Below are 13,159 nucleotides of genomic sequence, written 5' to 3'. Positions count from 1 at the left end.
AGACAAAACATTCTCTCTCGCCTTCCACATCCTGAACAACAAAATGAAAAAGCCTATGTTACAAAATGCCGCTTCAGCTCAGGTTCACCTTAAATGAGGAGAGATGATTCAGAAGCCTCAACTCCCTCAAATATGTATAAGCTGAATAACAGTTGTAGAATCTAAATCTTTTTTCCTTTAAAAATAAAAATTTGAATTGATAAAATAGTCAGTCAAAAGGCTTTAAAGTTGTATTCTTAATCAATATTCTACAATAGATAATTGTGAATTTTCTAAAACACATCTGGACCATGACAGCACTTCCACATTGATTAACCTTTTAACTTGATTGCTCCCACAAAACAACAGTGTTACGTTTAAGTAAAGAACTTTAAGGTATCATCAGCATCTGACTTGGTGGTACTGTGATGGAAATTCATCTTGAGATTTGAAATAATGAAATTCTCAGACTGGAGTTGCCTTTGAGTTTTTTTAATAGTATGCTCAAAATGAAACTGGCTGCAAGTTCACAAAAGCCAAAACTTATACAAAGAGGCGTTTCATAAAACATAGTATGAAAAAAAGACATGAAATCATCATCTGTCTATATGCTGTGCCCGTTCGCTGTAGCAGTTAGAAGAAACATCACCAAATAAGGGCATATACCCTGTTTATCAAGGTCATAGCAGTGAGACAAAACCAAATAAGGGTTCCATCCTGTCAGGTAGACAGCATCACAGCAGTGAGACACCTGGTCAGTGGGACTTTCCTCCACAGTACGTTCATTCATTGCTGAACTGTGATATTGTGTGACACAGTGACTAGTACAGCCTCTAGGGCAATAAGAAACCCCAGTTAGAAGAGATTAAGACGTTTAGTTTTGTAAAGACACAAAACAAACCAGAGAGACACCTTAAGTGATTCTGCTGCCAGAGAAAAGATGCACAAAACCATACCATAAGGTGAAGTAAAGGCTGTAATGAAGGCGGTGGGTGTGATCTGTACATTTATTTATAGTTTTTCTGTTAGTCAGTGACAGAAAGCAAAAACTTACCAAGATTCGCAGCTGAACTTAAATGAAGGCGAGAATGTCATGAGAAATAAAACACTTATTTATTGAGGATAAATGCACATATTCCTTTCACACAGGCATCAGAACTTCATAAATATAAAATAATGCTTTTCTTTTCTTACATTTGGGTCACCGACACAAACGCAGGAATAATTTAACAGGATTCCAAGTCAAAAATGTAACTTGGGGGCTTGATGCTTCCCATCCGTATTTGGCTGCTACTGAAGCTTTGAGATCAAATTTAGGTCAGATTTCTGTTTTCATATGCCAAACCAGTTGTGTTAACTCAAGGGTCACTTAAATTTGGCCGGATTCTGAGATGACTGGATCAGTAGATTTCATATTAAAAAGCTGAGGGTCACATGGGACTGTCAAAGGCAGTGGAGTCAGAAAACAATATTTGTTAATGTCAGCAGCTCAAAGGTTCCAAAGAAAAGCAGGAAGTCATGCAACCAGAGCAAGTGACTCAGGGAATACAAACTAATTACAACACAAGTGTAAATAACAACTTGCATGCAGAAACAAAATCCCAGCACCCTTGTCGTATTAAAACTTCTCACCTCATTACAACAGGGAAATGCATTCATCCCGCAGCCACAAAAGTGCAACATTGTTGTTCTGTTCCGTGAACAGATTTGCTTGGAATAGCAAGTAAAGTCGTAGTATTTAGAACAAAATACAAGGTCATCTCAAACCAGAATAACACGTAGTTTACAGTGTTGTGTAGTAAGCCTGAGGGCACAGTAAATACAATTGTATGAGAGAAAAACAACATTTCTGAGAGGAAAACAGATCACTACCTCTACTCGACTATGAATTTCACATAAAACCGCGTAAGTTCTGTTTCGTTTCAGTTTTTCAATCGTAGGACGGTTACTCCAACAAAAACCCGATTGCAGAGACCTTAACTCCAACCATAGACATCTGTCACTGAGGCTACGTCTTCTCCATCTAACTGGAAAATACATAGTCCATTTCCTTATGTATTTGAAGAAACATACAGATACAATTAATTATTTATACCATTTCCCCATTTTCTTTATAGTTTCTCTAGAATGTCCATATTTGGTTAAACTTTAATCCCTGTCAGCTTTTCATTTCAAGTTTTTTGCTTATCGCAGCCACTTTGAAGCACAAACAGAGATACCAGCAAAATAACCCTTTAACTGCACAAAAGCGCTGATTTAGAGCTAAAACCATGATAACCAAACACATATTTTGGTTCGCAACGTTATTACGGGGGCAGAGCAGCTTCGTATTGATTTGCTTCAATGACAGAAACACAACTCTACAACTACAAAGAGGGGAACCTCAGCTCGGAGCTATCCACTTCAGGAGAGCTGCTGCCGCTGCGGTCGCTGTAGGTGTCCCTGAAATGAAAGACACAACGAGTGTTACAGCAGTAACAAGTGGCAGGGACGACTTTGATGTGGTTGTAGATGCTATGGTGATGTTACAGTGTCATGAAAAATCACTGAAATAACTTGCATGCTTGCAGTACTGGGAAAAACTGAATAGAAGTGTATCTGTGAGAACTAAGAGCTAAGGATGGAGACTGACGAGACACAAGATTTCATTTGAATCTTTGGGACGACAGCACTGGGCCGGGTGGGAGCTCACCGTGGAGAAAGGCGACAGCCCTTGGCCATGTAGCCCTGGAGTTTTCCTGCAGCCGCCAGCAGGAGACCAAAGTATGGAGGAGAGGGTTTGATGGGTCTGGAGGTGAACTCTGGATGGTACTGCACTCCGACGAAGTAACAGTGTCCTGAAACAAAACCCACACGAGGATCAATACACGTTTTGATCTCCACTTTAGTCCTCGGAGTCAGTGTGTGACTAAAGAGGAGAAATAATTGTATATCAAAACCAAAGCGAGTTTAAACAGAGAACATCGATAGCATGCAGAGGCTTGTTTTCCTCACTCACCTTCCAATTCAATGACTTCCATTCTCTCTCCTTCCACATCCTGACCAACAAAATTAAAACCCTTCGCTTCAAAATGATGCTTCAGCTCCGGATTCACCTAAAATGAGAAGAGATGATTCAGGATAAGTTTTAAGACTAATCAAGAGATTTTTAATACAAAACACTAAGACTAAAGGGGAGCCTCAACTCCCTGAAATATGCATTAGATGAATAATAGTTGTAGAATATACATTTGTTTTCCTTTAAAAATAAAATTGAGAAAAAAGATTTAAAGTCTTATTTTCATCTCTACCTCAAATCTGTGTCTGTGCCGCTCCTCAACATATTCGAAATCTCCGTACAGCTTTTCTGCAAAAAATGAATTAAAGAGTCATTAGAAACATTATCACTGGAAAGCTTTACAAGTTAAGGCTACCACTAACGTCATGTAGAAACATACTCAGGACACTGGTGTTGGACTTGAAAATCGTCCGCCTCTTCCCCAACCTCATAGTCCCACCCATCTGCCCTGGGTTGTGCTCCGGCATGTCAATCACCTGCCCAGATCAAACATTAAACGGATATTAAAACCGTTCTGTTGAAAGACTGAAAATGAGGTGAGGACAGCACCAGAAATACAACCTACCACAGGGTGTTTGGAGTCAGGGTTGAATTCTGTGGAGTTTGCATCTGAAAAAGAAACTCGTCTCAGCTCAGTTGAACTTTTGATCAGGCCTAAAGCTCTTTCATCACTAAATTAGAAACCATAGGAACTAAATGTTCCTTGAATGTTTGCCCAACTGAACTGTGCCACTACTCACCTTCCCATCCGAGAACATTGCGGGCAAACTCGCACACAGCCAGCTGCATGCCCAAGCATACTCCTGCACAAAACAAGACCAGCAGGATTCTTGCATAATGAGAGGTAATGTAAGGACTCATAAATAAAAGAAAGACTCTTAACAAGATCCCTACTGTGCAAGCCGCTTGCATGGCTAATGTTACAGTCTTTGCATATTATTATACTGCGCCTATTATACTGCATTAAAACTAGTCCTCTGTGACCTTCGTGGCCCTGTGATGACCCGGCATTAAAATCTGTCTCAGGTGATCGGATCACAAGTAAGAGTGTGAACTCAAGACACCTCGAGGACGCATTTAAGATCCAGTCGCTCAGGCCACATTTGAAGGTTCACGCTCTTTTAGCAATGTGAATACAAATGTGTCCTGGGCCACATTGAGGGATCAGCTACTCAGCCGACGTCCTCATCTGTTCACAATAAACCAAATATTTTTTAACTTAAGTTTTTCATATACATTGATTTATCCGTGGCCAGTGCCACATTTTCAACATTGACCGCCACATATTGATTTTGGCTGCTCACAGTTCACTGATACGATCACTTTTCATTATTTGTAGCTTTGGCAAGTCACAGTTCTCTGGCAGACTGCAGCAGATTTTTCTTAAAGATTTCTCTTAATTCTTGCTGAAGTCATTTTACCCTTCATAAAGCCTCCAGGGGCTTGTTCAGTAAAATATCCCGACAGCATCTTGCAGCCATGCAGGTGACAGGCATTTAATTTATTATGCAACTATTAAATCCTCTGGGCTACACCAGTGATGGATGAGTGTGACAAAGTGGTTCATTGGTTATATAATCAAATATATTTTATTTTGAACTACACTTAATATTAATCTAGGAGGCTTGTTGTGACATTTCTGCCAAAAACTGAACAGCATCGACTGTGATTCAGTGGAGTTAAACAATAAAACATGACAGCCCAAAGCAGAAGATACTTTTAAAGACAATTTAACGATTAAGTAGGTTGTTTGATTCACAAACAGACACTGAAATGAAAATATGAAGCAGAATCTTAAACAGGCCCACGTTTGATTCATGTCTAGTCTGCATTTCGTTTATTTAAAAGCCTGCATTATGAAAAAATGCAGTATTTATAAAGACAAAGTAGTTCTGAATTTTTCTTACCCAGGAACGGCTTATTCTGCTTCCTTGCCCAGCTAATAGCCAGAATCTTTCCTTCTGTCCCTCTCACACCGAAACCTCCTGGTACCAACACACCACTGTGGGAGGAAGAAAATATTGACAACATGAGGTTATTTCTTTAAAGAAAGCCAAGGTTATGTTTTTGGAGGATACAGTCAACAACACAGATTCTCAGAATTGTAATAGAACACCTGCACATTCTAGCATATTTATTCATTATCAATTCCCACAGACACACACAGGTGAGAAGCTTGAGTTCATGTCCAAATCAATAATACGAATGGGGGGGTGGATGTGATCTCGGTGACTTTGACTGTGGATTTATTGTTTGTGCCAGAGGAGCTGGTTTGAGTATTTTTGAAACTGCTCCTCTCCTGTTGTTTTACTGTCAAAATTCCAGGAGACAGTGATGTGAAAAACAAAAACAAAAAATAGGACATCCTGTGAGTGGCAGCTCTTGTTGATGAGGTCAGAGACTCTGGTTGGAGCTGAAAGAAGAGCTCCCATAACTCATATTTACAATGTGTTCAGAGGAAGCATCTCACAATGCACAGCATGCAAAATCGTCAGATAGGCTACAACTGAATACCACATATGGTCCCACTGCTGTCAGCCAAGAATGGAAATCAAAGTGGACACAGAATCAATAAAACCACAGAAGAAGACTGGAAAATGTAGTCCAATGTAATGTGGTCTAATGAAACTGGATTTCTGCTGAGGAGCACAGGCGGTTTGGTCAGAATTCTGTGTCAACATCTTGAATCCATGGACCCAAATGACTGGTGTCAACAGTAGAGACACATTTTGATTTGTTGTGGGTAAGAAATTATAGCTGATTATCTAATCATAGTAGGAAACACTGGTTATCACGGCATACTTCTGTTGTCTTGCCAACAAACAGCCTTATTTAACTCATTTAAGCACAGACGACCTCACAAACCATTTTACTGAGGCGTGAAAGCACTGGGCATGACAGCGCTCGACTGTCATTTAGCATTAGGAACACTTTCACCAGTAAAGCTTCATATCACCAGCTGTAAAATGTTCCTATCTTCCGAGCCGACTGGCAGCCGTGCTCTCCCTGGTGAGTCTACTCACTGAGAGCTGCAGAGTCTTTGCCAGGCCTCGTGATATTTCACTGGTTCGTCTTGAAGAGTCGTAGTCTCCAGGTCTGCAGAGTCTATGTACTGTAATAACAACAAGCAGAGCATTTGGAGGGAGATCAGTCAGCATCACAGCAAGCAGACAACAAGACAACACAAATACAGTCACATGTGAGGCACTATTCCAGTTCTCTAACAACAAAGAACACAAACTACAAAGCAGTGTTTGATGCAGTGATACTGAATCCAGAAATCAATATACAAAACATAAAAGCGTGAGGTGTTTTCATACCTTGACCTCCAGCTTGTGATTGATTGCCAGGGCTGAGTGCTCGAGGGCCTTAATAACTGAAGTGTAGGAGTCCGATAACTTTGTGTACTTCCCCACAAGGGCGATGGAGACATGCTCCAGGAGACGGTCAGATCTAAGATAACAAGGAAGATGATTCACAGAACGTTATTTGATCATTACCTCACAGCTATTTCATGAACAATTTCATGTTCATTAGATTTTACCTCCACTGCCTCTGTGCTGTAGTGACTGAGGAACACTTGTCTGTCAGAGCTCAACCTTTCTTTGAATTTTTACTAAATTCCTGGAGGTAACAAATTGTCTCTTTGGTTAAACAGACTGTTCCGTAACTAAAAAGCTGAATATATTTGAGTCAATATTCTCACTTTCTTTGACCAAGACACAAACTAAGGAAAAAGCCGTGTTCCGAAGACAAACTTCCTCACCTGTCGGCCATCTCCTTCCACTTTGTGAGCATCCTTCTGGGCCTCATTATCTCCACAGGCAGGTTCAGCCGCTGACAGAAGTAGCTGACGACTCCCTGCTCCTCCAGCAGCAGAGGCACTCTGTAAACCGAGGACACATCCTGGACACAGACCACCTGGAAACAGGGATCGATTTTGAATTGAGATAACGGCTGATAAACAAATACACAAAAAGAGAATTGACTTCGGACTATTGCCAACATGTTTCAGGCAAGCAACCTTCATTTCATGGTCTGATTCATAACAGATGTTGACACACATTTCAAATGAGGTTGTGGGTTATAATCACCGTACCTGTGTGGGCTCGACATGACAGAACATGGAGATCTTCTCCTTCACGGCAGTTTGTAGCGGTGATGTACAGCGGCACATGATCTGTCAAAATTGAGGGCTCCATTTTAAAACATATTTCCCATCAGGACCAAGGTACAGGCTCTAAGGTTTGTATCCACAATTTGCTTGTCAACAAATGACTGATTCCTCTGCACATGAAAGGAAATATGGATGGACCAACTTGAAGACCAAATTGTGAATCAAACTCACCAAGTCTGGAGAGAGGCCGAGCCCTCTGAGCTCTCGGACACTGTTCTGGGTTGGTTTGGATTTCTGTTCTCCTGTGGTGCTGGGCTATGGAAACAAATGTAAACAAGCAAACCATATCACCACACTAAGTAAATGGATGTTGCTGGGTTTACTGCTACTTAAAGACTTTAATTCAAAACAGGAACAAAAATACTTCAATCTGACATTGTCATTCTGTAAATATCCTGCTGTCTGTGTTATTCGGGGATTAATACATAATGTATGTGTCTGTGTGCCGTACCTGTGGCACCAAGCTGACGTGGATGTTGCAGAAGTTTTCCCTCTTCACCTTGAACTGGAACTGTCTGAAGGCCTCGATGAAGGGCATGCTCTCGATGTCCCCCACTGTGCCTCCCAGCTGTTGACACACCAACACGAGCTCAGAACACAGAACTGCATGCATGGATACACCGCCTGGTTCCCAGCACACTCAGAGTCTTGGCAGGTACTGACTGCCATCAGCTGCACTGAGCCCATAATACTGTCGGTGCTGCGTTTGATGCATGACGTATAAAAGAGAACTGCTGGAGGCAGGGTAATAATTTAACTTGGTTTATGAGGATTTGACTGGTAAAATACCAGATGAAATGCCACAGCAGCACGTATTGTCAAACAAACACTTGATTTAAACCACCACCGAGATTAGTTTTAGCTTTTTGACAGAATAAAAAACCCCTGTGGAATTTTCTTTCTTATAGAATTGAAACAGAGCGAGGTTTGCACAAGTGGGTAATTTCAGGCTCCTCTCCTCAACAAAATAATTTTTAAATTCCTCCATTTGCCAGATGGAGCCAGTAATTTGAATTGCCCGATGCATCACACTTTATTTCATTTCTGAATGAAAACCTTCTCAGTTTCTTGTTCATGTTCAAGAACAAAATGTGCTGGTCCCAGATGAGCTCGGATTGGCCCATGAGGGTTGTTGAAATATGACACTTCTCACAAACACAGCATTCTTCGGGTGTTTTCTCTACGAATACAAAATTCATCTTGACCACAAACGTACTTCTATGACACAAACTTGTGGCTCCACGCCGTCATCGTCTACTGAGATCCTGGCCTGCTTCATGACCCACTCCTGGATGGCATCTGTGATGTGGGGTACCACTGAGAAAATAGATACATATAAATCATATAAAAAATGCACTGTAGACACTTTTTTGACCAAAATATACATATAAAAATACAATTGATGTGTTGTTTGTGCTGATACATTACTAATGTAAATAACAATTAATTTAGTTGACAATGCATAAATCTCTTTTCACTATTAAAGAATACCGAACCAGGTAAATACAGTCGTCTCTAACCTTGTACAGTCTTGCCGAGGTAGTCTCCCCTCCTCTCCTTGTTGATCACCGACTGGTAGATCTTTCCGGTGGTGAGGTTGTTGTCTTTGGTGAGACGAATGTCCAGGAATCGCTCATAGTTCCCCAAGTCCAGATCCACCTCTCCGCCGTCGTCAAGAACAAATACTTCACCTGCACCACACAGGAAATATGAACATTAATCATAGAGTTAGTGAAACTGAAAACTACACCACCATCACTTCTGCGCAGACATGGGCTTTGGATGATGTCGGTATCCAGGACATTTTGGTTAAATTTTTGTATAACAGGAGAAAGTGGAGACATGTCGTCCATCTTTATATATAGTCTAAGGACATAACATATCTATTGTATGGAAACAGCTTTCCTGACACCACTCAACAGAGAGTGGTTCGTCTCCCCACTGGACCACCATGCTCCCTTCAGCATCAAATATTAAGTGCAAGACTCAAGCACATATTACAAATTCAAATTTCTAAGCTTTATGCTTTATTAATTTCTTTTTAATTCATTATCTTGGGAAATCTTTTTCTTCCATCACAGTCTTTACTCTCTCTGGTTGAGCACCAGCTCAAAGGAAAGGACTAATTAAGACGACCTGAAGTTCTCGCCATCACCAAAACATTGTTTTCCTACTCAAAGTACAGACAGTAGAGACACGCACTGTCAATGTGTGACCCCACTAACGGCTATAAATCACTGATGTTACTTCCTTCAAATTTTCTCATTATCTCATGTGCAGGATGTGTTGTGAGGCGTCAAATTAAATCTCTGAAAGACTTGATCTTTATTAAAACAGAAATTGCCAACACCCACAGGATTTAAAACAAAAACAGCAGATGACAGCAACTAAAACAAAAACAAAAAACTTGTTAAATGTTAAAAAACGCTCAGTTACCCACCGTGTTCATATGGTGAGAAGGTGCCAGCGTCGATGTTGATGTAGGGGTCGATTTTGATGGCCGTCACGTGGAGGCCACAGGACTTGAGGATTGTTCCCACGCTGCTGGCGATGATGCCCTTCCCGATCCCCGAGATCACGCCTCCCGTCACCAGGATGTACTTCATGGTGGTTTGTTACAACTAAACACAAACACACAAATATGTGTTAATATAAACCTTATTGATATTATATATCATTTTATACAATAATATTGTCTTTTGCACACTCTGTCTACATATTCTTACACTCATAGTATATTATATTATCTATTGTAGTCAAATACTTATATTTATACCTCTACTATATATCATATCTTACTCTTTGTATATATAAGTCTATATACACATATTTATACATGTGTACATGTTATTATTATATTTACTATTATTATTATATATACACTGTTGCTGCCATTATTACTATATACTGCTATTATATTGGTATAATTACTATCATATATAAATATATATTATGTTATATTATATACTATGTATACTGTACTATTTTTATATACTGTCCAACAATAACATTACCATCATATCATCAGTACTATTACGATCATCTTGCCACTGCACCTTATCTACCTATTTATCTTGTGTTTCTGTTTTTATTCTTTCCACCTTAATATTTTTTATTTTATTCTATTGTATTGTATTTTATTGTATTCAAATATACCGGCTGCTATGACGACTTAATTTCCCTTCGGGGATGAATAAAGTAATCTATCTATCTGTCTATCTATCTATCAAAGAAATACTTTAAAAAATATGTCCAACACAACCTGCACAACCACATGTGAGAGGTCGAGCTGATGCAATACAGATAATGAACAGTGTGCTGTATTACTACCACTTCTATAAAATGTTTGCAGATGTATTTCTCACTTGATTACTAAAGTATAACGTGTTTTAAATGTATAACGAGTCAATTTAACAGAAGTAAACAAGTTAAATTCATGCCCTTAATAAACCTGGCAGGTGGGCGCCATGTTTGTTTACATGTGGGGTCGACTGGTGCAACACGATGACATTGATCAAAGAGAATCTGATCAAACTGAGGGTGAAGGAGTGACACGTGGTTGTGATGACGCAACGTGATTGACACATGTCAGGAGACTAAACGGCGGGAAAGAGCGATGACGTAGAATCAAAACCGGAAGAGACTCTTGTCGGGTCGCAACACAGCGACATTTCACATTTCTGACAACAGTGTTTGTTGACTTTATCTAAACATTGAATACACACAGGAGAGTTTGGCCTCGCTTGGTTAGCTCAGTTAGCTCAGTTAGCTTCATGAATCATCTGTTTCCCTAACATGAGCTTTAACATCGCGTTGTTTAGTGGAGACTCATACTGTAGCTTGTGCTCAGCTAACCATCATGTCCCAGTCCACTGACTCTACAGCATCTTCACATGTAAACACAGCTGTCGCAGCACTAAACGTGGCCGGATTCAAACCAGCACCCAGACCCTGAACTCACCACACGGTTGCAGAGGAGCTGGAGTCAAACTGCGAGCCACCGGCTGGTGTTTGTGTTTATAACTTCAACGAGTTCTTCTTCTTGTTTACGAAGCATCAGACACGTGTGGGACACCGACTCCTCATGTGCTCCTTCTCCATAACACCTGGTTTCCTTCCGTTTCATATGGGTGGGAAAATGTTCCCTGTTCTTTACCTGTCAGGCAGCCAACAGTCCCCGCCCCCATCGCGTAAACAAATCCAATGGATGGAATCAGTGTTGCGTTGGCAGGAAGTTTGCCTGGCAAACCAAACTCAGGGGGAAAATATCCCCTTCAGAGCTACGTTGTCGCCGTATGACATCACACACACAGGAGGGAATCAAGTGTTTCAAGGTCAGTGAATGTTTATGTGGAAAATAATACAAAATACAACTAAAGAATACAATAAACAATGTTCATGCTCATTTGTTCATGTTATTAAGTTCATGCTCAACAAATGTCTCTGCCCTGACTTTTATCAGGTATATAATCAATATCATCACATCGGCTCATCACTCATATGATTTATAAAGTAAGATTGCAGAATTAGATGTAAGAATAACAAGATTATATAGTAAAATAAAATGTGTGCCTTATCTATAAAGTTACAGATAAGACATTCATTTTATTTTACTACATAACTTTAAATATTTTGGATTTTTTTACATCTAGTTCTTCAACCTGCTTTTGTTCTTCCCTTGATTAATAAAAAAAAATAAAAAAATAAAAAAACAAAACAAATATAATGTAATATATTATAATATAATATAGTATAGTATAGTATAGTAGTATAGTATAGTATAGTATAATACAATACAATATAACATAATATAATATAATATAATATAATATAATATAATATAATATAATATAATATAATATAATATAATATAATACAATAATATAATAATAATAATATAAGATTATTCTTTAGTCCTACGGTAAAATTTGCAATATTACAGCCACAAGGGCAGTCAACAATTATCATTAGAGTAGGAAGTAACATGCGATACTAATATATACAGTGTAAACATAATATGTACAGTGTGAGCATACGTTAGGTCAAATTAATTGCACATGAACCAACATAAACATGAATAATGCACAGTTCAGAGACTTAGACCTAATTTAACATGCATAATAATCATCATCATCATCATCACATGAATAATAATCATCATTATATAGTTTCACGGTCCTCAGACTTTATTTGAAAGACTAGAGATAAAAACATACAAATGTAACATCATTGAACATCTGAAGCCTGATCTCAGCACCAGGTGGCGTATGAGTTCCATGAAGCCTTATTAACTGTAAATCTGGGCTAAATTGAGCATTGACATGCAGAGGATTATTCACAAATAATGAACTCAGTGGATTTACGGCACCAGGCCTCAGATATAACAACATGGAGATTAATAGTACACAGGCAGCCTCGTATTCCTGGCTCTAGTCGGGTGAGGTACAATAAAATAGAGCAGCGGTTGCCTGAAAACTCTGTTTAGACAGCAGCAGCGTCTGTGGGATGTTGAAGTTTCCATCTCCTCACTGTCGTGCTGCTCCACTTTTGCTGCGGGTAATGGGAGTAGGGATTCTAATTCATTTCTGTCCATGATCTTGATCTAATTAAAGAGCTCATCCCTGCCACCTCATTTTCATAAGCTGTTCCTTTCAATTACATCTGACAAGTGAACACAGACACACATTAACCTCCAGCATGAAGCGGCGCTGTGCTGCTTCCCTCCATCGCTCTGCCAGTGTTGCAGTAGCAGAGAGGACAATCTGAAGGTAACTCCACGTCTCCCGGCCCTGAAGCACATCAGTGGATGACAGCTCGTGGCATTACTCACTCACACGTGCATGTTTGTGATACAGATGACAGGTTGGTGTCATGCATGTTTTGCAACGTGTGTTTGGTCGTGCACCACCTCAACACCAAAACAAGGAACCGGTTTGTATGCTGTG

The 13,159-nt window shown here is 39.7% G+C and overlaps 1 protein-coding gene across 1 annotated transcript; it reads right to left on the bottom strand.

Moving 5' to 3' along the window:
• Positions 1–1,073: 1,073 nt before the first annotated feature.
• Positions 1,074–11,322, bottom strand: ctps1b (CTP synthase 1b). The gene is made up of 18 exons (XM_061080434.1): positions 11,176–11,322; positions 9,655–9,835; positions 8,735–8,905; positions 8,431–8,531; positions 7,666–7,782; positions 7,386–7,469; positions 7,137–7,217; positions 6,804–6,958; positions 6,358–6,490; positions 6,061–6,149; positions 4,945–5,039; positions 3,778–3,840; positions 3,603–3,646; positions 3,417–3,513; positions 3,270–3,325; positions 2,978–3,074; positions 2,672–2,816; positions 1,074–2,421 (listed from the first exon to the last, which is right to left on the bottom strand). The coding sequence occupies exons 2-18, from the start codon at positions 9,818–9,820 to the stop codon at positions 2,346–2,348; spliced, it is 1,770 nt and encodes a 589-aa protein (XP_060936417.1). The 5' UTR covers positions 9,821–9,835; positions 11,176–11,322; the 3' UTR covers positions 1,074–2,345.
• Between the last annotated feature and the right edge of the window lie 1,837 nt (positions 11,323–13,159).

This window comes from Limanda limanda, chromosome 11 (assembly GCF_963576545.1).
Source record: "Limanda limanda chromosome 11, fLimLim1.1, whole genome shotgun sequence".
NCBI classification, from domain to species: Eukaryota; Metazoa; Chordata; class Actinopteri; order Pleuronectiformes; family Pleuronectidae; genus Limanda; species Limanda limanda.
The sequence above is the reverse complement of the archived record's forward strand: the minus strand, read 5'-3'. Positions and strand labels throughout refer to the sequence as shown.

Coding starts and splice junctions, on each gene's coding strand:
- ctps1b (XM_061080434.1), bottom strand. CDS start 9,820: ATGAAGTACATCCTGGTGACGGGAGGCGTGATCTCGGGGATCGGGAAG. Junction 5,040..6,060: donor CAAAGACTCTGCAGCTCTCA/GTGAGTAGACTC, acceptor TTCCTCCCACAG/TGGTGTGTTGGTACCAGGAG. Junction 2,422..2,671: donor GGCTGTCGCCTTTCTCCACG/GTGAGCTCCCAC, acceptor CTTTCATTTCAG/GGACACCTACAGCGACCGCA.